We start from the raw sequence: 26825 nt of genomic DNA, 5'->3' as shown, positions 1-26825 counted from the left end.
TTCTGTAGCACGTGTTTATCATGTTTTTCTGTCAGGCTGGCATGTCATCGGCATTGGATATGATTGCTGATGAGTGCCTTGTTTTGTTCCAATTCATATGAGAGTGTCATTACAGGAAAGTCATCCTACCTTAAAAAGTCTAGACGACGTTCTACGGTTGGTGCCCGGGGCTCTCCAGAAACAAACCATCTGATCCGGTTCATTGCTCAGCAGCGAAATATTAAGAATGCCAGGTCACCTTTGGCAAGGTCACCTTTGGCACAGGATTTTCCCTTTCAGGTATGATTTACTTCTAATTTTCATTATGAATTCTGCTTGGGAAATGCTTTACTCTGTTAAGCTTTTGTTCAGGACACCATTTTCTAGTGTATATCATCTGTTTTAGATCTGGAAAGAGAATGCTTTCTGTGTTTTACAGAGAATATGCAGTTAGTTTAAATAAAGATGCTAAACATGGATATGGTAAGTGTCCGACCTTGAATAGAAATGGCTTTCTTTCTAGAGGAGTTTTGTATTTTATTTTGCAAACTTTCTATTTAATTTAATGGCTTTTTTTCTAGAATGAGGTGAGGTATTGTTTTGCAGCCTTTTCTTTTAGTACCTTATCTCTTTGTTTCTAATAATTTTATCAGAACTATCTGTAATAGTTGATAAAATTGGTGTGTAGGGACAATATTGGTGTGTAGGGATTAGGTAAGGATGTCCCAGGGCAATATATTTGGGACAACCCTGTGAAAAGAAGTAAATCAATTGTTTTCTAATGACGATATATTTAGCTATTTTTTCACAATAATACATGCACCTGAAAAGTCAAATAGTGATACAGAGCTTATTATGAAAGATTTATGCCACATTTTACCTCTTAAAAAATTGCGATTTTTGGTATCGCCGAAAAAGAAGTGCCAAGGTGGAGATCTTTCAGTACCTGTGGGTAAGACTAATTCAGAAAAAGAGAAATTTTTCCTCATTTTTTTAATTCTTTTTTAAATTCTTCCTCTTTTAAAGTAGTTTATTCAAGCCAGGCGTGGTGGCGCACGCTTGTAATCCCAGGATTCGGGAGGCTGAGACTGGAGGATCGCGGTTCGCGGACAGCCTCAGCTGGCCCTCCACAACTCAGTGAGACCTGGTTTTGAAATTAAGAATAAAAAATAGGGCAGGGTGTGTATCTCGGAGGTTACATGCCCCTGGGTTCCATCCCTAAACCCGCAAAAAAAAAAAAAAAGAAAAAAAAAACGAGGTTGAATTTTTTCATCAAAAATTTAAAGGAATCACTCCTGTTTATCTTAGTTTCATCCTGGTAATTAATTCAGTCAACAGATATTTTGATTTCTGGTTCTTGATATTGCTTGCTTTTTCATGGGGATTTTTTTTTTTTCCCACTACCAGGGATGGAACCCAGGGACATTTACCTCCAAGTGACATCCCCAGTCCTATTTTTTTTAATTCTTTAATTTAAAACAGGGTCTCACTGTTTTGCAAAGGGCCTCACTAAGTAGCTGAGGCTGTCCGCGAATCGTGATCCTCCTGTCTCAGCCTCCCAGATGCTGGGATTACAAGTGTGCACCACCACACCTGGCTTATGAAGAATATTTATTTTGTTGTGGTTTGTTTTGAGGCTTTCTTTCTCATCTTGCAGGATCTCTTTTTCTTCAGGTTTCTTTTTGCTGCCTGATTATTAGACAGTCTCCTGTTCGATACTTTCTTCAAAAGATTGTTCATCATTTCAAAATAAAGCACTTTGAAGCAGGACATGGTAGCACAGGCCTGTAATCCTAATACTTGAGAGGCTGAGACAGGAGGATCCCAGGTTCAAGGACAGCTTCGTTGTGTAATGAGACTCAATGACTAAGGGAGAAAATAAAAATTAAAAATAAAGTTTTAATTTTTGAAAATAAAAATTAAAATATAGGGCTGAGGACCAGGCTTGGTAGAACACATGTGTGATTCCAGTACTTGGAAAGCTGAGACAGGAGCATCATAGGTTCACAGCCAGCCTCAGCTACTTAATGAGACTCTGTACAACTTAGACCTTGTTTCAAAATAATGAATAAAGTAGGGCTGGGGATGTAGAATGGCCCTGGGTTAAAATAAATAAGTAAGGAAGGAAAGCAAGCAAGCAAGCTGTGTTGTAACTCAGAGGTAGAACGATTCTGAGTTCAGTCCCCAGTACCACACACACAAATGGATAAGGCATTTTGAAACATGTTTGGGAACTTAATGTGCTTAAGAGCTTGTGGTTTTTTTTTTTTTTTTTTTTTCAAATGATGTAATTTTGTTCTTTTTATTTATTTTTTATTTTTTTTAATTTAAAAAATTTTTTTATTGGTGCACTGTATTCATACATAATGGGATGAAAACTTGTATAGACATACATGCACACATCTCCCAGTTAGCCCCTACCCAACCCCCACTCCATTCTATCCCCATTCCTCCTTCCCATGCTTGGCTTAGTGGTTGACATCTATTATTATAGCAATTTATCCAAAATTAGCAATGATGATCTCACATAACAGATTAATTTGTCTGATATAAAACTTTTGATCACATAGAGATAACATTTCAGTATTTCTTTTTGCTTTCTTTCTTATAGAAGAATTTTTTTCTTTTTTTTTTTAAGGTAAAACTATCGTACTTTTTTTTTTTTCCAGAAAAAAATCTATCCTAACATGAAATATGAACTCTAAATACCCAAAACAATCTCGAAAAAGAACAAAGCTAGAAGATGTACATTTTCTGATTTCAAACCTTATAGAGCTACAATAATCGAAACAGTGTAGTACTGCTGTAAAGGCAGATATATAAACCAGTGGAGTAAAATAAAAAGCCTAGAAATAAATTCTTCCATATGTGGTCAAGTTATTTTTGACAAGGTTTCCAAGAACATTTGGTGAAGGAAATAATAATCTTTTCACTAAATATTGTTGAAAAATAATACTTACATAAAAAATAATAAAATTGGACCCTTACCTAACACCATATACAAATATTAACTCAAAATAGCTAAAAGACCTAAATATAAATCTTAAGACTATAAACTTTTAGAAGAAAACCTGGTTCATAACACTTCACAACATTGAAATTGGCAGTGATTTCTTGGATATGATTTCAGAGGCACAAGCAACAAAAGAATAAACAAACTTCCTAAAAAATAAAAAAAAATTGTACATCGAAAGACAATGTAAACAAAGTTAAAAGTTACTACTAGAATGGGATAAAATATTTCCAAATGTTATATCTGGAGGTATATTAATATTCCAAATAGAGATCCTAAAAATTAGCAACAATAAAATCAAACAATACAATTTAGAAATACAATTTAGAAATAGGTAAAAGACTGAAATAATGAATTGCCAAAGATTTTAACCTATAAACACATGAATATATTCTTCTTTGCTTAGTTGTCTGCTGGATGGAAAATCTTGTTTCTTTGGTTCTGGTGTGTATTACCTATTCTTTGTAGTTAATCTCTTTGAGTATTTTTTCTAGTGCTGGTTTTGAAGACATAAATTCCTTGAGTTTCTGTTTGTCATGGAAGCTTCTTATTTCCCCATCTAATTTGATAGATAGTTGTGTTGGGTAGGAAATTTTTGGCTGGAAGTTGTTTTCTTTCAGAGTTTGGAATATGTTACTCCAAGCCCTTCTGGTTTTCATGACTTGGTTTGGGAAGTCTGGAGTGATTCTAATTGGTTTGCCTCTGAACGTCACTTGGCCTTTTGTTTTTGTTGCCTTTAAGATTCTCTCCTTGGCTTCCACATTAGTCATTTTGACAATTATGTGGTGTGGGGAACCTCTTCTCTGATCCTGTCTAAAGGGAGTTCTATAAGTTTATTGCTCTATGTTTGGAAAATTTTCTGCTATTATTTCTTTGAAGAGATTATTGATCCCTTTGGTTTCACCTTTTTTTCCCTCCTCTATTCCGATTATTCTTAGGTTAGCTCTCTTAAAATGGGCCCATAGTTTTTCAATGTCAGATTCCTGCTGTCTGATTTTTTTTTTCTAAGTTAGAAATTATGCATTCGTTTTTGGAGTGATGATCTTCTATGAGTGAGATTCTATTCCCCATGTGGTCTAATCAATTGTTCATACTTTGAATTGAGGCCTTTACCTCAATGATTGCTTCCTTTATTTCTTTTAGACTCTCTCTAAATTCTTTTCAAAAGTCCTGTATTATTTCTACAGTTATATTCCTGATTTGATCTTCTAGAGATCTCTGGATTTCTTTGTTATCAGGTTCTGATGATATGGGGTTGTGGGCATTCATTGCTATATTGTTGTTCCTCTTTCCCATGATTTCAGAATTTTGTGCCTTCCCTGGATCACTACGACTTCACTTAGGGTGCTCTGTATCTCGAGTCTGTGGTAATCTCAGCCGCCACTACTCCTTTACTGGGTTGTATCACAAAGTCTCATACCCAGGAAGTTAATCGAGGCTGCGTAAGACCGTGGGGGTGCCGGGCTGGGTGTTTTCCCACGGGGAGCTGCGACTAGGATGTGGTATCTCTGCCACAGCTACTCCTTCACTGGGTTGGACTGCAAAATATCTGGCCCAAGGAGATTATCACAGCTACACAAGTCCCTGGGAATGCAGTAGAGAGATTTCTCCTTTAGGGGCCTCAATTACACTCACGGTTATTGTGCACACAGATCTGGAGCTGTGGCAGGGAGCGGTGAACTCGCTTCCGCTGCTGGCAATATGGCGCTGCTACCACACCCTCAGCCGTGAGGCTGGTGTATTTCTTTTTTGGTTTTGAGCTCTGTTCTGAGTCCCTGGAAGGTGCGATGAGCTTGGCCACTGGGAGCTTTAGATGTTCATTGCGCTGAAAGAACTGCTGAATTACACCCGAATGATCCGTAGCTGCTCACATCAGCTCCTGCTTACCTTTCCTCTCTGGAACCTGGTGCTGTGAGGGAGGATGGCGCTAGTGCGGCTCTGCTGCCGCATTATGGACTTGATTCTGGTCTATGGTTGTTCTTCTTGTCTTTTTTTTCTCTGTCCCTTGTGTTTACATTTTTTATTTCTCTGCTGATGGTGTTTTCTGGCTATGAAAAGCGCTGGTTTTGTGGCAACAGAGATCGAGTTCTAGCAGGACTCGTAAATGCTACTTTTCTTGGTCGCCATCTTTCCGGAAGTCGAATAAGAGCTTGTTAACTTGTGAATTTCTGTGTTGGATAACAGTGCCACTTTTTTGTTGGGAAAACTCCCAAATACAATCTTTGGATCTTTTCTCTGTCTGATCTGCTTTCCTGAAAGGAATTTCTGGTGGTATAAACCTGGTCCTAGAGCTCTAAAAGTTAAATTTGGAATTATGGCTGGATATATTACTGTTCATGGAGGATAGTTACTCCTGTCTTTGGCTGCTCCTGGATTTGTATATCCCACCATGTTCATGCTTCCTATAGAACATAAGGCCCTTTCTTATTTGTGGAGAGACTAGTGGGCTCAAATACTCCTCATACAGCTTCGACATTCCTCTTGATTTAAGTCCACTCTTTTTTTTTTTTTATGGTGAAACCCAGGGCCTTTTCTACCTCTGGGCTATACTCCTAGACTACTCCCAGACCTATTTTATTTTTTATTTGGAAACAGGGTCTCACTAATTTGCTGAGAGCCTCACTAAATAGCTGAGGCTGGCTTCGAACCTGCACGATCCTCCTGTCTCAGCCTCCCAAGCACTGGAATTACAAATGTGCCCCACCACTCCCGGCAAAGTCCACTCTTAACTGTTGTTTGAGAAGTACCTGTTAGAAATGGATTTTAGGGAAGCTACAAATAAAAATTCATAAAGGCGAAAGTAACTTAGCAAGGCAGTTTACTTCTTCAAAAGGGTATGCGACCAACAAGAAGTCTGGTAACCAAGCAGGCCTGGTGTGTAGGCCGCTCACTGTAGTCACTCTCATCTCTAACCCATCTTGCCCCTCACCTGGATTTGGGGAGGGCTTAGGTTCACAACTCCAGGCCACTGGCTATTCTCTAATATAGACAAGAAACAGTTTCGATAAAGTCTTAGGGTTTGTTCTGCGCTGATTGGCTTATTGCTAGGACAGATAGTTTACAATCACAGTTTAGAGTATACTCTGCATTGACTGGTTTACTGCTAGGACAAAGTTAAGTACACTCTGAACAAACTGGTTTCACATTTGGGGAGAGTCTGCAAGTGGAGCATACAGATATATGTACACAAGTCACATAATAGACCCAAGCCATAGTTGCAAATGAATGCTTAACTTACATTCCCAACATGGAAAGGAGTACATTTCTCTGTTGCTTATTTGATAGAAAAGAGTCTTTATTTCTAATATATTTGATTCTCTGGGGTTCTGCAGCAGGTTGATGGGTTACTTCTCTCTCCCTAATCCACCAACCATTTCACAGCTCGAAAAGATATATGTAGGTATTCATGAGATCGTTGGGTGTGCTGCCTAGAATCTTATCCCTGAACTCAATCCAAACCTTTCGTAAAGCCTCTACCTCCCCCTCCCTGGTCTGAGCTCTGCCTGTGCCCTCATCTTCCTTTGCCTTCCAGTCAGTGGGCATGCTGGCTTTGCCCTGCCCCTGGTGTCTGCGGAGGCCCTCTGCTGTTCTGCCCAAATGCCCTCCCTCAGCACCTCCTCACTGTGTGCTTCACTTTAGTGACTCAGCCACATTTGTGGCTTATCTTCCCTGTAATATCTCAGGTACCTGGAACTACTGTAATATGTTCTCAGAATTTCACTCTGGATCTTGAGCCCCTGGGACAGGTTCTGGAACACAGGGAATGTGGGCTGACAACACAATTCATTAGACTAAGCATCACAAAAGCTGTACATTTTGACTATTTCATGTACTTTGTACATAAACATTGTCATGTTCCTCCAGCAGGAAGTAGAAAACAGTTTTTTGTTTTGTTTTTTTTTGTTTTTTGTGGTACTGAGGATTGAACCCAGGGGCATTCTACCACCAAGCTACACCCCCAGCCCTGTATTTTATTCTTTATTTTGATACAGGGTCTCATTAAGTTGCCTAAGAGCCTCCTCATTAAGTACCTGATGCTGTTAGCAAACCCAGATCCTCCTGTCTCAGCCTCCCAAGTACTGGGATTACAAATGTGCCCACCACACCCGGCTTAGCAAACAGTTTTGACTAAGGAAACTTGGAGTTTGTCTGGCCTTAACCAAAATGTAAGCATTTTTAGGCTTTTGTGTAAGACTCTTGCTGTAGCGTGGATAGCTGATATTGGTGAGTCCACCATCTGGCTACGTGTTATACTAAAATTGTAACAGCATTTTTATTTTCCATATAACACAAAAGCTTTGTAAATCTTAACGTTAAAAAAAGGCAGCATTTCAAAGTGTTTCAAGTTCCTAGGATATTAAGCTACCCTACCGTAAGAAGTAAAATTCATCTTTTCTGTCAAAGTAGCAAATTACATAGAAATGTACTTTTTTCATTTTGTAACTATAACATGGGCATTCATTTTTGATACATGTATTTGTATACCCCACCACCTGAATTTCCTAAATTGCTTTTGGAAGCATCTTAGTTTTGTTCATCCATCTTAGCTCGTAGTTGACCTTTAGTTGACCAGGTATCTTCCAGAAGTCAACCATCTTAGTTTTGGTTGTGCATCTTAGCTCACAGAGGTTAAACTTAAAAGTTACTGTTTTGGAAAGTAGCCAATTACGCAGAGTTGTGAACCCTACCCCTCCCTAAGTCAGGGTGAGGGGCAGGATCCTGTTAGGCAGCAAAGCCCAGCAGGCTGTCTGCCCCGTGTGCTCGCTAACCAGACTTTGTTTCAGTTGCACATCTTTCTACAGAAATAAGTCATCTCGCCAGGGTAGTTTTGGCTTTGTGTGATTTGTTTGCAGATTCCCTAGAATTCATCCCTAACACTCCTATGTTCACGTATGAGTAGGAGACAGCACATTCAACTAGTCTTTGAGATAACCTTGTCTCTACCACTCATACATGAGTTGCCTAGAAGCCTGTTTTGAATATTATGTGCTGTTTATGTCATAAAGGTTTACATCACCAAGTGTATTTGAATTTGAAATGTTCTATTATTATGTAGTAGAGTTTGCTCTGTGAGTATATTTAACTAGGAATAGAATCAAGTGTATAAACAGATCATCAAACATGATCACAAGACTTTACTTTTTCTCCATATGATATCTTAAAAGAAGGTAATTTTTTTACTTTACTTTTGCCTGTTGGTGTGGGTTAAAAAAAATTCTACACATTCCCTGCCAGGGGAATATGTTACTACCCCCTCCCAAAAGAAAGCCCTGGGTATAGAGCTTAATCAGTAATTTTTTTTTTTTTTTTTTTTTTTTTTTTGTGGTACTGGGAGAAGAACCCAGAGGCTTTCTACCTCCGAGCTATCCTCCCAGCCCTATTTTTTATATTTTATTTGGAAACAGGGTCTCACTAAGTTGCTGAGAGCCTCAGTAAGTAGCCGAGGCTGGCTTTGAACCCGTGCGATCCTCCTGTCTCAGCCTCCCAAGTGCGGGGATTACAAGCGTGCACCACCACGCCTGGCTTAGTAAAGTAATTTGGTTTTTATACAAACAGAACTCAATTGTTTTTAAATTACTTGCTCTTATTTAGCACTGCTATCCCTGCTAGCATAAAATTTTGTTTTACTAATATTTTGCCTATTGCCATGTTATTAGGGTTTTGAGAAAGCTTGTCGGCTTACCCACTGTGTGTGTGTGTGTGTGTGTGTGTGTGTGTGTGTGTGTGTGTGTCTTATACTGGGGAACGAACCTAGGGGTCTTCTATCTCTGAGCTATACCTCCAACCCTATTTATTTTTTTATTTTGAAACAGGGTCTTGCTAAGTTGCTGAAGCCAGCCTTGAGCCAGCAATCTTCCTGTCTCTGCTTTTGACTTTGTATTTTAAATGAATGGCTGGCTTTTAGTCCTAAGGATATGAGTGTCCTCCAGATTCCATTAAGTCAAGGAGAAGTTAGGTAGGGCCAACCAGAGGTGATGGGAAGGGATGCCAGATCTAGTGTACAGTGTCTTTCTTGTTCTAGACTCCTTGGGAGGAGGGCATATGTGGGCTTAGGATGAGTAACTAGAGCACCTTGGATTGAAAGAAGAATGCTGAAACTTAGCACGTTACAGAAGTGTCACACAGATGAACTTGAGTGATAAAATTTCTAAATAAGCAGGTTTCCTCTGCCCCTCCCTCCTTGCTTCACTCTGGGACCTTGGCAGTATTTGTATGCGAGCATCCGCCTACGCCCTCCCTGTAATCTCTTAGCCTGGCTATCTTCTCTCAAACATTTTTGCTAAATCTCTTTCCAAATTCGATTTCCTGGGGCTGTCTTAGAATGAATGCTAAGGTTTGGAAGAAAACCTCAGAATCTTTGAAATAATTCACCTGAAATCAGCCAGGTTTTTTTTTTTTTTTAAGACACCTCTTGATTGCTCTCTTAGCCTTCTCCACAGGCTCCCTCGTCTCTGTATTAGCCGGCGCGTGGCCACACATCTGTTGACACCACTCGGCTCTTCCTTTTTGCTCAGGTTTTGTTCAGCGGCAGGAGTAGAGGGGAGACCAAGAAGACTACAGCGTACCCAGAGTGCAGACATAAAGTGTGTCCTATCAGGGAGAAGAGCTCTGCTGCACCCGTTCATCACTTGGGATCAAATGTCTTTGTGTATTTAGCTTTGGATTCAGTGGTTTTAGGCCTAGAATATAGAAATCGTGTTTACTTTTCAATACCCTCTATATTTTTGTCTTCCACAGGGCAGCCCTGGACTGTACCATAATGTTAATTCATTAAGAGAGCGAATATCTGCTTTCCAGTCAGCTTTTCACTCCATAAAGGAAAACAAGAAGATGGCTGACTGTCCAGCATTCTCAGAAGCAGGAGGAGGGTCTGAGGCAATGGGCTTGAGTGAGTAGAAAGAACTGGCTCAGTTTGACTTATATGTTTATAAAGCCAAACATCCAGGATATGAAGCTTTATGTCCCTAGTGCAAAAGCTGTCTTTTCAGAGCCCCGTTGCATCTTTTTTGTGGTAGTGAGGATTGGACACAGGTATACCTCTGTGCTCCACCGTCAACCCTCTTACAATTTTTTGTTTGGAAACAAGGTATTGCTCAGCTGCTTAGAGTTATGCTATGTTGCCGAGGCTGTCCTTGAAACTGCAGTCCTCCTGCCCCAGCCTCCCAAGTACTGGGATTATAGGTGTGTGCCATCACACCTGGCTCCAGTTGTATCTTTCTTATTTGCTTATTTATTGACAGGGATTGAACTCAGAGGCATTCTACCTTTGAGCTATACCCCTAGCCCTGTTTTATTCGTTCATTTATTTATTTATTAATTTAGAAATAGAATCTCACTAAGTTGTAGATGGCCTTGCTAAGTTGCTTAGGCTGTTCATGAACCTGTGATCCTCTTGTCTCAGCCTCCCAAGAAGTGGGATTACAGGCATGTGCCATCGTGTCCGTCTCCGTTGTATTTTTACATGGAGACTAATGTTTAAAATTTGAGACATCTCACACAAAAATCTGGATTCTGGTTTCTTTTGAAAAATCCTAATACCAGGCACTCCTGAGCCTTCGTTTCCACATGATTACAGTTAAGTTTTTTTTAAGATAGTTCATTTCAGCTTTAGAATATGTGGCAAATCTGAATTTACAAACCTAAATTTTGTTTATAGATTATTGTTAATTTTGATGAACATTTCTCAATCCTGAAATTAACCACAAATATATCCAATCTGATATCTTAATGGTCTGCTGTATTTGCTATAACTTTTAGATTTATGTTTAGTCATTTCTAGCTTTTTCAATCACATAGTAATCTAAATGTCAGAACTTGATAAAATCTTGGCCTTTCTGCAACCAGTATTTTCTGGCCCTTTGTACTCTAAGCGTGGAGGTACTTCTTTTTTAACTTATTCAACCATCTTCAAGTGAATTTCAGCGCTTCCTGTATGCAGTGCACTGTTAGCCCAAAACGAGTCCAGTTTACCTCTCTCCCCTGTACACATCGCGTTCTGATATTTTTATTTGTATTTGTTGTTTGTAACAAATACTTTTCTGCTATTTGAATTTTTACCTGAGTTGTCAAACATTATTATGGTTCTGAAGGCATTAAATTCCCTTTTTTGTAGCTAGAAAAAACTGAGGCACATTACAAATGTATTTTTAACAAAAATCATAGACAAAAAAAGCAACAGTATTAGATAGAATATAGCCATGTTCTTTAAAAATATTCAAAGTAAAAGATACTGTAGTAAATTTAGAAAGAATGAGATATATCAGAAATACACATGTATTTTAGTGTATATTTGTACATTTTAAGGTCTTAAAAACATTTAATTCTAATTATTAAATTTATTATCCACTTAGTATCATGTTCTCTTGCCTTTTGTTTTAGTTTCATTTTCTGTGTAAAAAATGGTAACACATTGCCAGGTGTGGTAGCACATGCTTGTAATCCCCGCACTTAGAGGCGGAGACAGGAGGATCATTCAGGTTCAAAGCCAGCCGTGCTGGCTTAAGAGACCCTGTTTCCAAATAAAAATATAAAATAGGTCTGGGAGTGTAGCCCGGAGGTAGAAGGGTTCCATCCCCGTACCACCAAAAAAAAGAAAATGTAACACATTGTTTCTTTCATTGATAATTTAGACACAAACACTGAGTTTTTCTAAAACTGTTATATGGTATTTTTTAAATGATACTGTAAAAGAAAATTTTATTCCTATATGATTGTGTTTTGTATATATAGCCAAAGTGGAAAGTCTTGGTGAATGTCAGCAGTTTGAGTTCCCTGAGAAGTTATCATCCAAACGGCGGAGAATATCCTCCCCTCACAACTCTGATGACAGTCTGAGCGGCACAGGAAGAAGAGTAACGGGTCTGCAGATCCTTGGTCCTGGTGCAGACAGGACGCGTGCCGCTGAGGCTCCTGCAGGCCTTCCAGAGGTGACTCGTGTCCTTTACACACAGAAATGCCACTCTGGGTCTCCGCATACCAAGGCTTCCTTCAGCATCAGTGTTTCCTTGTACCATATTGTTTTGGGGGTTTAAATGTGTGAGTGTGCGTATGTGTTTCCTACATATTAATTTTACTAATATGAGTTTGGTACTTTTTCTTTTTTTCTGCTATACTGGGGATGGAACTCAGGGGCATTCTACCTCCAAGCTATACCCCCAGTCTTATTTTTTATTCTTTATTTTGAAACAGAGTCTCACTGAGTTGCAAAGAGCCTCACTAAATAGCTGAGGCCGTTCGCGAACTGCAATCATTCGGTCTCAGCCTCCCGAATGCTAGGATTACAAGCATGCGCCACCACACCTGGCTGGTTTAGTACTTATTAAATACAGTGTTGATAGATATGTTTACTTTTGACTACTGATCTCCCAAAGGAGACTTGGTGAAAAGATGAAGACTTGGAATCTTCAGCATGAAGTAATATTGTAGGTGGAGATGGTTTGATAATGAGTTCAGGCTTGCTCCTCGGCTGCTTTTTATCCATTGGGGAAAGCAGAATCTGAATGATCAGATTATTTAAGCATCAGTTACAGCTCACCAATTGCAGGTCTAGGCATTTTACACTTCCAGGTTGCTGCCCCTGACTGGTTTAGTACTGGTTGGGAAAGTGGGTATTATATATTAGTTTCTCCTTGTTCTGCTCACTTCTATCAAGGAGATTTTTGTGGCTTAATACTACTTAAAGCCGGTCAAGATTCTCAAAAGGCAATAACCAACCTGAGTTTTACTGAATTAAGAGACAGTTCATATTGTTGAAGATCTCTACCTTCAGTGCAAGTGTTAACAGGGAGCCAGTTTCAAGACTTTTTTTTTTTTTTTTTTTGCTATTGGGAGTTGTACCCAGGGGCATTCTGTCTCTGTTCTACACCCCAGCCCTATTTTTATTCTGTATTTTGAATCAGGGTCTCACTGTGTTGTGGAGAGCCTCGCTAAGTAGCTGAGGCTGGATGTGAACCTGTGATCTTCCTGTCTCAGCCTCTCAGGTACTGGGATTACAAGTGTGCACCACTGCACCCAGCTCAGGACTGACTCTTCGGCTCCTGCTTCTTGTGGTTTAGTACAGTAGGGTCTCCCTTTTTTGTAAGAGAAGGCACGCAGCACCACTGCACCAGGAACGTCTTTCTGTACCCTCACTGGAGGCTCTTCAGAGCCCAGTGGGTTTCACTTGTATCCCAGAATTGTCTGTAGTCTCTGTTTTCTCTACTTGAGGTTAATATGAAGTAGTATGATGCAGAAAATAGTGATGATTTCTTAGCTCGATTCATTGGACAAATAGGACAGTGTAGAGATGATTTCTGAATGAACAGGAATGTGTTTTCTGTCCTAGCCCACTAGTGGTTTTACCACCCTGGCTATCGGTATCTTTTCATGTTTATTTGTTGTATAATACTTAGGTTTTAAGAATTTTTCCTTTAAAAGGGTGGCAGATACCGCAGCTTCCTGGATTAAATAGGCAACAAAAATGTGCCCTTAAACTTTTCCTAGGGGACTGAGTAACTGAAAATTACTTTTGTGAGATGTTTGGGATACAGTCAGGGTGAATACCTCACTGTCAGATTCCTGTCTACTTTGAGTTTGTTAGCTAATGAAGGTGGCTGATTAAACACCAGGTCTCCTGGAGCTCCGTAATGCTTAGTTAAATCTGCATCAAGTTTCAGTCATACGGTGTCAGTAATAAATGTAATGCTTCTTTACTCTTTAAATATTTTCCCCAAGAAATCGTCTGAACTTGGTGTAACCCGGTTTGGACCTGCAGTTCACGGTTCTCCTCCTGTTACAGAAGCCTCCACTGGTAAGTGTGGAATGTCTTTAGCACACGTGCTGGCTGCCCCAGCCAGGAGACCTTCACAATTAGTGTACACCTGCACATTAAAATTTGGGAAACTAGCCGGGCGTGGTGGCGCACACTTGTAATCCCCGCGCGGAGACAGGAGGATCGCACAGATTCGAAGCCAGCTGCGCTGGCTTAAGAGACCTTGTTTCCAAATAAAATCATAAAATAGGTCTGGGAGTGTAGCCCGGAGGTAGAAGGGTTTCCAGGAACCCCAGTACCACCAAAAAAAAAAAGAAATTGGAAACTAATATGACTTCCCTATTGTATATGTGTGTGAGAGATAGACAGGGGACTGAACCCAGGGGCATCTACTTCCCTGCTACACTTCAGCCTGTTTTTTAACTTTTATTTTTAAACAAGGTTGATGGGACTCTGACTACTTGGCTGAGGCTGGCTGCGGATTTGAGCTCGTCCTGCCTCAGCGCCTACGTGCTGGGGTTCTAGGTGTGCATCACCATGCCCGGCGGGTCCCTACTTTTTAGGAGCTCAACTATTTGGAATGTTTTGGAATCATGTAGTATAAAGAATAGGGCTTACTAATATATTAAGTATATTTGTTAGGGAAAGACTGTGTGTAAAAAATTTTTTAGTTATTTCTATTTTTAAGAGTACAAAAGAGTCTTAAGGGGAGGCACAAGTTATTTTTTTCCATAATCAGGATGCTTTTATTGAAGGAAAGTTACTAGCAAGGTTCTAGTATGCTTTTATCCTGCCTGTGTTCTTTTTTTTGTGTGGGTTTGGGGCTGGAACCCAGGAGCATTTGACATCCGAGCCACATCCCCTGCCCTATTTTTTATTTATTTTGAAACAGGGTCTCACTGAGTTGCAGAGGGCCTCACTAAGTAGCTGAAGCTGTCTGCCAACCGCAATCCTCCGGTCTCAGCCTCCCGAATGCTGGGATTATAAGCATGCGCCACCACACCTGGCTCCTGCCTGTGTTTTTATTTTTAATTTTATTTATTTTATTTTTTTGCTTTTTGTGGTACTGGGGATTGAACCCAGGGGCATTCTGCCTCTGAGCTACAGAATCCTATTTTATTTTGAAAAGGGTCTCACTAAGTTGCTGAGGCTAGCCTTGAACCTGTGATCTTCCTGTCTCACTCTCACAAGTACTGGGATTATAGGCATGCACCACCATACCCAGTTCAATGTTTTTATCTTTGAAGTAAAATTTTTGTAGGTATAGAGCTGGATCTTGTATTTTTATCCATTCTGATAACTTCCACCCTTTAAAGTACTTAGCCAGTTAAAGTTTCAAGTAATTGTTAATTGATTTGATTCATAGCTATTGATATGTTTTAAGGAGTTTTTGTTCCTCTCTGGTCTTGCCATCTTTGGGTTAATTTGAAATTTTTTTTTTAGAATTCCATTTAAATTTATCTTTTACCTTTTAAGCTTTATCACATTTGTTAAATTGTTGCTCTAGGATTACTACATATATTCTTTGCGCCATCTTCTGATAATTAGTATTGTACGACTTCACATAAACATAGGAATTTACCAGTTGTGGGGCTCGGCACCTCCCCCACTGTGGCCTGTCCAGTCATTGCACCATAAACGCCACTTAGTTCACTGTAACCCCAGAGATGATACTATCTTTGCTTCAAGCAGTCAAATGTGTTTTAATAAGTTAAGAAGGAAGAAAGAGTTGTCTGTATTTTCCAGTGTATACATTTCTAGTAGTCTTTCTTTCCTAAAGATCCAAGTTTCCCTCTAGATTTCCTCGGCCTGAATAGAACTGCGTTAGCATTTTTTGAAGTGAGCGTCTGCTCTGACTTAATTTTAATCCTCAAATGGATGGATGCCCAGGTGCCTGCACAATAGGGCCCTCCAGTCTTCACAGTTCCTTTCAGGCTCCTCTCGGGATTTTGCTTAATGACGCACTCTTAATAACTATGGGTTGCCTGAAGAGATGTGGTCAGTAAATAGTATTTTACAATTCACCTCACCCTGCAATGTCTGAAATGGTAACATTGTGACAGGCCAAAGTCCCATGAGCACCCCACGGAGGCCCACCCGGAAGTACTGGGGTAAGACAAGGAAGGGTGGGCCTACCACAGGCCTTGCTTCTAGGAACCTCGTGTTGACGCCTGTGTTCTAAACTGATTGGTTGGTGGTTCCCCGGAGGTTCTGTCTCTGACAGTGCTTTCACAGAGAATAATGCTCTTGTATCATGAGATAGAAAGTCCTCGCCCCTCCCCACTTCCTCATTTTACCCATGGAGCTGGAAACCCAGCCCAGTCTAGTTACCTTGGCTTGTGCGCACGCTGCAGGGAGGCCAAATGGGCTTGGGCTGCCCGCGGGAGTCGCTTCACACTCTTGCACACCTTCCCTGTCCTGTCACTTTCTTCCTCCCTGCTGCTGCCTAAAGTTTAGACGCTTACAAGTTATTTCTTTAAAACCCAAACAAGTTTTTGTGTATGTGTGGTGCAGTATTTTTCTTTTATATTTAGAGTCCATGTGCACGTGGAATTCAGATTTACCTGGGTCCCTGCTCTTACCAGTGACGGCACCTGCAGGTGTGGCAGCCCCCTTTGGTCGGTGTGATAAGCATGCTCACCCTTCCACCGCTCTACCACCTCCTCTGTGTTTTGAAGTGCCTTGGTGCTCAGCAGTTAAACTGGTTGTTGTTCAGTGCTTGGCTCAGCTTAGTTTTATCGTCTGGGTCCTAAGTGTCAGGAGTAAAGGCAGACCAGCAGTGTATGGCTCATTCATGATACTTTGTTCCAGCCGCTGACAAATTTCTTTAGTAAAAAGTTCAAAACCTCTTATTTACTTTTACCTTTAGTAGTCAATTTTTAATTAAAATCTGACCGATACCACTGCTCTCTTTTTATATTTCCAAATGAAACCCCAGGTGTTATTGTTCCCTGAGCAAGATATATTTGGGTTCAATTTCTTCATAGCATGCTATTATTTTTGCAAATACATTAAATATGTTAGGTCTGGAACAAGCAGGGTTTGAGTGTGTTGCACCTCACCTGTCCCCATGTTCATCTTGAAGGACTGGAGGTTGCTGACTGTGTAGAGGGCTCAGGATCAAGTGCTGCTGTCTTACTGGACCCACTGACAGAGGCGGGCACAGGCCCCGATGCCAGATCGCCCTCTGCTCCTGTGCGCAGGCGGGACCTTCCATCCACAGAGACCTTTGTACTTCGCTCTGTATTGAAGAAACCTGTGAAGCTCTTTCCAGAGAGCTTACAGGTAAGAAAAGAGTCATTTCGACCTCGGGCAAATGAGTAAAAATTTATTTTGCTTCAAGGTAACCTTTGAAATGTTATATATCATACTAATGTAAAAGAAAATGTCTTACCCTTATTTTTCCCCTCTTTTTCTCATTTGTGGTATTGTATCGTCTATTTTTTAAATTATGTTATATAGTATATAGAATTTAATATAGCATTTGAGAGGCTAATCTTAGAATTTAATATAGCATTTGGAAGGCCTTATCTTAATTATAATCATTAATTACATTGACAAAAGTCTATCAATCTTACATAATTATAGAGCAATACTTTTTTTTTTTTTTTTTTTTTTTTTGTTTGGTGGTACTGGGGTTCCTGGAAGCCCTTCTACCTCCGGGCTACACTCCCAGACCTATTTTTACATTTTTTATTTGGAAACAGGGTCTCCTAAGCCAGCACGCGGGGCTGGCTTCGAACCTGCGCGATCCTCCTGTTTCTGCCTCCCAAGCGCGGGGATTACAAGCGTGCGCCACCACGCCCGGCTAGAGTAATACTTATAATTAATATACTAATCTTTGTAATTAATGCTTCAGTGTGTTACCTGTCTTTTCACCCAAAAGGTTTGGTCGTAACTATGCCTTTTACAGCTGAGCTTTTTCTCCAAGCTTAGTTGATATGAGAAGAGCAAGGTAATTGGAACTAGGTAGCATTTGTTAAGTCATTTCTGTGACAGTTCTGGACACTTAGGCATGGAGGTTGTTCAGTGTTGAAATCTGTGATAGGCTGAGAGTTCCTGAAGGTTGCTGGTGGAGGCTCACAAGTCAGGAATGCTTGGTGGCAAATCCTGACTCAGAAGTTTAATAGCTGGTCCAATTAGCCTTTTGTGCCATGGTTTCCTTATCTATGAGCGGAAAATATTAATAGTCACTGTAGAGGGTTATTGGAACATTGAACGGGATAATGTGAAATTTATACCAGTGCCTGGCACGTCAGAAATACAAATCCTTCTTTCAGATCATAAGCATTTTAATGTATAATTATGCCTACACACATTTCTAAAGCCAAATGAAGTGATGACTTTCTGTCTACATGAATACTTACTTGGTCAGTTGCTCTTTTAAATGTCTGTTAATCTTTTTTGGTTAAGAGCTGGTAGAGATCTCTTAATACGTGCAACACTATTTATTCATATTTTGTTTTTCTCAAAGAGATTTAACATCTGAGTACTCACATAAGTCTTGTTGCCTGAGTCATAGGAAGCCATTTACAACTGATGGTCTATTTTCTAAGGTGGCCAAGGCCCTGGTTAGAGTTTCCACTGAGGCTCTACAAGTAGGTGGAGACCAAGAGGGGACTTTGATCCAGCTCGCAGCCTGGCTCTCTCCTGCTGAGCGCCAGGAGCCCTGGGTTGCGGCTTGCCCGTCTTTTCCTACTGGATTTACAATATCTTTTCTTTTTGAGTTTGCCTCTGATCTCCATTTGAATAAACACAGACAAAAGTTACCTTTCTTCCTGTTTCTTCTTTAAGAATATGGTAGACAGGAAACATAAACATTGTAAAGGTGCATTTCCTGTGTTTAAAAGAAAAAACACTGTCTTACCTCATTTACCTATTTTTTTTCTAGTTTTAGTAATAGTTTAAATAGTTTAATTCTTAAACCTCAGCCCATGTATATGTCTGCATCATCAAATACAGAACACTAATTCTAGCCACTCACATTTCTTTTAACTTCTTTTGCTGGATCAAAGATGAAATGAATTTAGTCCATGGACATACGGATTTCTGTTCTTTAATCCTATATGTTCTTAATCCTATATGTGAAGTAACAGACAGCACATCTTTTCTTTGTGATTATTGTTATGGTGTTCAAAGCCAGAGCCATTATGAAAATTAAGGTCATCTTTAGTACTGCAATATCTGTTCTTGGCAGGAAAACTTTAAAGTTAATTTTCTTTTTTTTTGTAATATATTTTTGAGGATTGAACCCAGGGGTGTCCTACCTCTGGGCTACACTTTCAGCCTTATTTTTTATTTTGAAACAAGTCTTGCTAAGTTGCAGAGACTGGCCTTGAGCCTGCTATCCTCCTGTCTGAGCCTCCCAAGTAATGAGATTACACAATGTACCACCATATCAAGCTCAAAATTGCCATTCTTTTTTTCTTTTTTCTTTTTTCCTTTCTTCTTCTTTTTTTTTTTTTTTTTTTTTTTTTTGTGGTACCGGGGATGGAACCCAGGGGCATTGTGCCTCCGAGCTACACCTCCAGCCCTACTATTTAGTCTGTCTGTCTTTCTTTCCTTCTTTCTTTTTTTCTTTCTTTCTCCCTTTATTTCTTTCTTTTCTTTCTTCAGTACTGGGGATGGAACCCAGGGGCATTCTACTTCCGAGCTATACCCCCAACCCTATTTTTTATATATATTTTTTTTTCCTTTTTTTTTTTTTTTTCTTTTTGTGAGTCTGGGGATGGACCCCAGGGGCATTCGACTTCCGAGCTACACCTCCTGCCCTATTTTTTATTCTTTGAAACAGGGTCTCACTGAGTTGTGAAGCGCCTCGCTAAGTGGCTAAGACTGTCTGCGAACCACCATCCTCCGGTCTCCGCCTCCCAAATGCTGGGATTACAAGGGTGCACCACCACACCCGGCCCAATATTGCCGTTTTTAATGACTGTGTATATTTATTTCTAGAGGTAAACCTAGTCTTTGATTTTTATTTCCTTTAGGAACACCACAACAACCTTTGTGATGATGAGACTCAGCCAAGCCTAATCTCAAATCTTCCAAACTGTTGCACAGAACAAAAAGCAGGTAAGAGGTTCATTTCTAAGCTTGAGAATGTCATTTTCTTGTTAATAAAATCTGATATGACGTGTCATGTTTTCAGTGATCTGCAAATGCTTTGATGCCTCTGAAATTGCATGAAAATGAAGGATAATTGGGAAGGACAGCTCTTTGGAGACCCTCACAATTGGTCTAGCGCTGGACAGGCAGATCAGTGGTAGTAGCTCACCCAGTATATGCAAGGCTATGGGTTCTGCCTCTAGCACTGCAAAAGAAACGTTTATATATTGCTCTATTTCACCTATGTCCATTTTTATTTAGTAGAACTTCTAAAAATCTTTATAATTTTATTATTTTTTTAACATATATGTGCATTTACTTTAAAAATGCCATCTTTTAGTTAAAAATTTATTTATTTTGGCTAGTTTGAACTTGCTCTCAAACTTTTTTATTATGCAGATAATAGCTGAATATGATGTTAAAAGATTGTAATATATGCCTTTTTTAGCTTTTTTAATGTATTTCCATTTATTATATGTAGAAGATCAAGAAAATTGTAAAGCACCAACCTTTCTAAATATGAGGAAGAGAAAAAAAGTTACTTTTGGAGAGGACCTAAGTCCAGAAGTGTTCGATGAATCTTTGCCAGCAAATACTCCACTACGTAAAGGAGGAACACCTGTCCGTCAAAAGGATTTAAGTAGTGTCAGTCCCCTGCCACTTGAGGAGGCACCAGTTCCTGAGCAATTGCCCCAACCAAATTTTGATGACAAGGGGGAGAATCTTGTAAGTGTGAGAAGCGTGGAACAAACTTGTTTATATTTTCTTTGGGTCTTGCCCATTTTTGTATGGTGGTGCTCATGTTAAAGTCATGAGGTGGACTGAATGATATGCCAGTGTTTGAAATGAGTCTTTTTTTTCTTTTTGTAGTACTGGAGGTTGAACCCAGGGGCATTCTACCTCTGAGCTATACCCCCAGATTTTTTTTTTTTTTTAAACAGGGTCTTGCTGGATTTACGAGAGTGTCACTATATGCTGAGGCTGTCCTCAAACCTGCAATCCTCCTGTGTCAGCCTCCCAAGTACTGGGATTACAGGTGTGCGCCACAGTACCTGGTGAAGTTAATCTTTTTTTTTTTTTTTTTTTTTGCAACGTTGGGGATAGAACCCAGGGGCATTCTACCTCTGAGCGACACCCCAAACCCTTTTTATTTTGTTCTTTATTTTGAAACAGGGTCTCACTGAGTTGCAAAGGCCTCACTAAGTAGCTAAGGCTGGTTTTGAATCTCTATGATCCTAACAATATTTCTTTGACTCCTTATATATATTTTATGGAACCTAAATGCTACCCATGGTAAGATATATCATTGTTTTATGTTTCTTTCACTATGAAAAAGTGCTGAAAATTAAACAACCTCAATGTAAGATGTACTCAGATTTTGTAGACATTACAGTGTGAAAGAACAGCCATCTTAAAATTGAAATACTAAAATAGAAAAAAATGTAAAAATAGTAGTAAACTTCTAATCAGACTAATTAGAATAAAGAGAAAAATTACCAACATTAAGGAGAGGCGTGACATAGCTGAATACTTGTTTATTTTGTACTAGGGATTGAACCCAGGGACGTTCTACTTCTGAACTACAACCCCAGCACTTTTTAAATTTTGAAACACAGGGTCTTGCTAAGTTGTGTCAGCCCTCTCAGTACGGGGATTACGGGCATGCACCACTGCTCCTGGCTGTAGCTCTATAGCTTAATAGATATTCAAGGTTGTGGTGGTGCGCTCCTGTAGTCCCAGTACTTGAGAGGCTGAGACATCAGCCCAAGAATTGGGCTCTGTCCCTGACGTAAAATGCCTCTTGGTTCTATCCCCCAGTACTTAAAAAAAAAAAAAAAAAACGACAGCTGGGTGTGGTGGTGCGTGCACACTTTATTTATTCATTCAGTCATTTATTTATATATTTAATTATTTTTGCACATCTGGGGATAGAACCCAGAGGCATTTGACCTCCAAGCTACACCCCCTGCCCCATTTTTTCATTCTTTTTTTTGAAACAGGGTCTCACTGAGTTGCGTTGGTGGTGCACACTTTAGAAGTACTTCCTTGTGAAGTGTACTGAGATTGCATCATCTCAGTACTTGGGAGGCGGCGACAGAAAGATCAGAAGTTCAAGAACAGCCTCAGCAAGTAGTGAGACTCATCAACCTAGTAAGATCCAGTTACACAATAAAAATACAGGGCTGGAGGTGTACATCCAAGCAGAATGCTCCTGGGTTCAATTCCCAGTGCCTTAAAAAAATAAATAAATAAAAAGACGCAATCATGGAATACTGTGAATTTTCATGGAATACTGTGCTTTGTGTGTGTGTGTGTGGTACTGGGGCATTCTACCTCTAAGCTACACCCTCAGCCCTATTTTTTCTTCTTTATTTTGAAGCAGGGTCTCACTGAATTGTAAAGAGCCTCGCTAAGTAGTAGCTGAGGCTGTCCTCGAACCGTGATCCTCTTGTCTCAGTCTCCAAAATGCTAGGATTGTGTGTTCCACCACGCCTGGCTTGTGAACATTTTTAAACTGCTAATAAATTGAAGGATACAAAATGTTAAAACTCACTCAAGAGGAGGTAAATTACTTTAGCAACCCTATATAAACTGAAGAATTTTAAATTGTCAAACTTTCCCACAAAGAAAACTCTACGTGATTTTTATGGTTAATTTTACCAAACATTTAAGCAAAATTGAGGAGGAAATACTTCCAAATGTATTGATTTCAGCATTAACCTAAAGCTCAAATCAGGTAGACATTACAAGAAAGTACAGTTCTTTATCTTCTTGAGTTATTGATATAAAAAAGATAATTCTTCATAGCTGTGTAAGATTTGACTAAAGATCCAAAGTTGATTTAAGAAAAGATATAATCCACCATATAACAGAAAAACCATATAATCATCTCAGTAGTTGCAGAAAAAGCATTTGACAAAATCTACTATTTCTGACTTGAAAAGAAAAAATCTGAGCAAGCAATGACAGAAGAGAGTGTCTCCAGCCTGAGAGCTGTACCTGTGATGAGCAGCCTCCCCTGTCGCACTGGCCATTGCATGGGGAGGCTTGCAGTGTTCATGTCGCCATATTTTCCTGAATAGAATTGTCCTGGCACGTTGTGTTGGTTGATTTTCTTTTTCACTTTGTTAGGACGTAAGGGGTTTTGTTTCAGTTTTTTTCTTATTTTCTTTTGAGATAGGCTTGACCAGGCTGACCTCAAACTTTTGATGTCTTAGTTTGGCAGGATGTGGGATTTTACATAAATCAAAAAGTAACTCATCAGTGGATCATTATGGCTACTTTAACGTTTTAATGAAAGTGTTAAGTTTTGTAGCTTATAGTTAGTCAAGATGGTTTCCTTGTAAAGATGATTGGTCGATACACGGATCTCTATGTCTCATATTTTTGGTTTGCTCTGATTTCTTTTTAATCTTATCCTTTTCCTCTAATTCTTCTTACCAAAATAAGGCCTTATTTTTTTGTGCTCATTACTTATATATTCCCTGAATTTAAGGATATCAAGTTTCTGCTCCTTTTTTCCTTTGTTTAGGAAAACATAGAGCCACTTCAGGGGTCGTTTGCAGTTGTGAGTCCTGATAAGTCTTCAGTCCCTGAGGCTCTTTCAGGTATGCCTTTTATTATTATCACTTTCAATATATTTTAAATACAAAAACTTGGTATTTTTTTCCTTTAAAATTTTTATAGTTGTTGCAGCAATATGTGCATGGTTCAGAAAAACCTATTAGTATAGTTTGAAAACACTTGAGAAGTTTCTTAACCTACCGGATTCCAAATCCTGTACTTTATAACCACCTACCTTGAATGGAAGTTAAGTCTCGAAAATCCCATTTCTAGTTGCTATACGCAGTGCTTTTGACCTACTCTTAGTTTGTAAAACTGAAATGATTTAAATTGTAAGGGTCATTCTTAAATGGGTCATTCTTAAATGTTCAGAATGTTATTCATCTGTCTTCCCTAGTCAAAATCCTTTAATGAGCCGGGCATGTTGGAGCACGCTTGTAATCCCCGCGCTTGGGAGGCAGAGACAGGAGGATCGCGCAGATTCAAAGCCAGCCTCACTGGCTTAAGAGACCCTGTTTCCAAATAAAAATATAAAAATAGGTCTGGGAGTGTAGCTCGGAGGTAGAAGGGCTTCCAGGAACCCCAGTACCACACACACACAAAAAAAATCCTTTAATGTTATCTCTTGACACAAACCACACTTAATGTAAAGCACAAAATGCTTATAAGCTTATTAAGCTAGAGCTAAAATTTGAGCTCTAGTCTATCACTCTCCAGATCTGCTCTGGAACACAGATTGCCTTTCATTCGCACCATTAAAAGCAGTCAAGCCAGCTGTGGTGGCCTAGGCCTCTAATCCCAGTTCTTGTGAGGCTGAGACAGGAAGCTCACAGGCTGAGGCCAGTCTCAGGAACTTGGAAGTACAATACCCCTAGGTTCAGTCCTCATTACTGAAAAATAAGCAATCAAATGAAAATTTTCTTAAACTTTGTAAAATTAAATAAAATGTATTCATGGTTATCTTAATGCCTGTATTGCAGTTTTATTGTTCAAATGTAATTTGGAATAAATGGACATCTGTGAAAATACATGCATCATTTATAATATTAAGTATATATGTTTATTGTAGTATGATTTATTCTGTTATCTTCTCATGGTAATTGTTAAGCACTCAACATGGAAAGTAGCAAAAATGTATAGATATTCAGTCTTAAGTTTTCTAAGAAAAATTTGGGTTCCAAAAAAGAAACATAATTGAGGTTCTAAAAATTTATTCTTCTTAGCAGTATTTGCGATTGAATATGATATTAAAAGTAAAACTGGACCTGGGGTGGTGGCATATACCTAAAATCCCAACACTTGGGAGACTGAGAAGGAGGATTGCAAGTTTGAAGCCAGCCTCAGCAACTTAGTAAGAACCTCTTTTAGTATTTAAGAGAAAAGAAAATAGGCCTGGGGATGCACTTGGGAAGTAAAACACCCTGGGTTAAATCCCAGATGTGGACATCCAGTAGACTATTCAGTGTTTCCAAAAGTCAACACATATTACAGTTGTGTTAGTCACCCAGTTTTGCTTATGTCTTGCTAACCAGGCACTGATACCTTTAGTTCTTCAAATAACCACGAGAAAATAACTTCCCATAAACGTCGTAGACTAACTCGGACTTCTAACAGAAGAACTGTAAGTACTTGTATTAAATCTTATTTTTTTATGTTTTTATGATCAAATAATAATGGATAAAATCTTGGTTTGATCAGTGTCATTAAAAAACTTTTCCTAGCCGGGTTTGGTGGCGCACGCTTGTAATCCCAGCATTTGGGAGGCTGAGACCGGAGGATCACGGTTCGCAGACAGCCTCAGCTATTTAGTGAGGCCCTCTGTAACTGAGTGAGACCCTGTTTCAAAATAAAGAGTAAAGAAAAATTGGGCAGGGGGTGTAGCTTGGAGGTCAAATTCCTCTGTGTTCTATCCCAAGTTCCGCAAAACAAAACAAAAACCTTTTCCTACCTGGCATGTAATATCGAATAATGATTTTCTAATTTGATTTTAGTTGTTAGAAGATAAATCCCTAAATCAAGATGCTTTCAGAATTGTTCATATGGAAATTAATCTGTGTGAAAGTTTGTTTGGGATCTGTATGAATTTGTGAATTTTATTGAGATAAATGTGGAAGAGATGAGCATGTAATTAACAGAGCCAGAAATTGACGTAGCATAATTCTTTTGTAAATTGTGCCTTGATATTTTTTTAACAGTGTTTCAACTGGGAGTTAAAAGTGTAATGCCAATTGAATGCATCTTTTATTATATTAAATTAGATAAAATTGGATTTTTGCCTTTAGCATCAGTGTATAAACATATACTCTCATAAGACTTCTAGCTAGCAATTTCCTCATTTAAATTTTATTTAAAATGCCTCTAGCCAGGCGTGGTGGCGCACACTTGTAATCCCAGTACTTGGGAGGCTGAGACGTGAGGATCGCACAGGTTCGAAGTCAGTCTCAGCTACTTAGGCTGTCAGTAACTTAGTGAGACCCAGTTTCCAAATAAAATAGAAAATAGGTCCTGGAGTATAGCCCGAAGGTTGCTTTTTACCACCTTAGCCCTGTTCATTTATCTTCCTTACTTGAGCGATCCTGGGAAAAAGAACTATAGTGAGACCTGTACATTCAAATGTGACTGCTTGGTGCCTGGGCTGGGGATGTTACTCAGTGGTAAAGTGTCTGCCTGGCATGCAAGAGGCCCTGGGTTTCCCCTTCAGCGCTCTTTCTCTCTCTCTCTCTCACACACACACACACACACACACAAAAAAAAAAAAAAAAAAAAAAAAGCTTGTGCTTTATGGGATCCTTGCTTTAAATTTTCTTTATAGCAATTGATCGGTTTTGCAGAAGAGAATGTTTCCAACTTATACAACACAGACGCCCAGCCTTGTAAAGAAAAGAAAATTAATAGAAGAAAGTCTCAAGAAACCAAGTGCACAAACAAAGCACTTCCAAAAAAGAATCAGGTACGTGTGTTTTTAAAGATATATATTTCAAGTGATGCTTTCCTTTGTTGTATGATGAGGAAAATATGGGAAATTTTTTCCAGTTACCATTGTACCAAGATTACTAAAATTATCTTAGAGTAGAACACACCACAAGAGGTTTTATACTCATCTATTAATTATTAGAGGGATATTTTTACATGTGTTTCATCTTTGTGTCATTATATCCAGCACAGTAAATAATAGGCACACAGATGTGAAATTCATTCTCATCTTTTTTTTTTTTTTTGGTGGTACTGGCGTTCCTGGAAGCCCTTCTACCTCCGGGCTACACTCCCAGACCTATTTTTACATTTTTATTTGGAAACAGGGTCTCCTAAGCCAGCACGCACGGCTGGCTTCGAACCTGCCCGATCCTCCTGTCTCTGCCTCCCAAGCGCGGGGATTACAAGCGTGCGCCACCACGCCCGGCCATTCTCATCTTT

At 39.4% G+C, this 26825-nt stretch overlaps 1 protein-coding gene across 1 annotated transcript in view; it reads left to right on the top strand.

The window, feature by feature from the left end:
* CDCA2 (cell division cycle associated 2) overlaps positions 1-26825 on the top strand; it is a gene marked incomplete at both ends in the record, with an annotated part of 47131 nt that overhangs the window by 2245 nt on the left and 18061 nt on the right. The window contains 11 exons of the mRNA XM_080710205.1: positions 116-279; positions 9731-9881; positions 11723-11844; positions 13706-13781; positions 16277-16360; positions 16828-17027; positions 19730-19814; positions 20329-20573; positions 23380-23455; positions 24944-25032; positions 26224-26361. Coding sequence (XP_080566331.1) covers positions 116-279; positions 9731-9881; positions 11723-11844; positions 13706-13781; positions 16277-16360; positions 16828-17027; positions 19730-19814; positions 20329-20573; positions 23380-23455; positions 24944-25032; positions 26224-26361 — 1430 coding nt within the window. The remainder of the gene's footprint in view (positions 1-115; positions 280-9730; positions 9882-11722; positions 11845-13705; positions 13782-16276; positions 16361-16827; positions 17028-19729; positions 19815-20328; positions 20574-23379; positions 23456-24943; positions 25033-26223; positions 26362-26825) is intronic.

This window comes from Muscardinus avellanarius, assembly GCF_963383645.1.
Source record: "Muscardinus avellanarius genome assembly, chromosome: 14".
Classification (NCBI taxonomy): domain Eukaryota; kingdom Metazoa; phylum Chordata; class Mammalia; order Rodentia; family Gliridae; genus Muscardinus; species Muscardinus avellanarius.
This window is presented reverse-complemented; position numbering and strand designations above follow the sequence as displayed.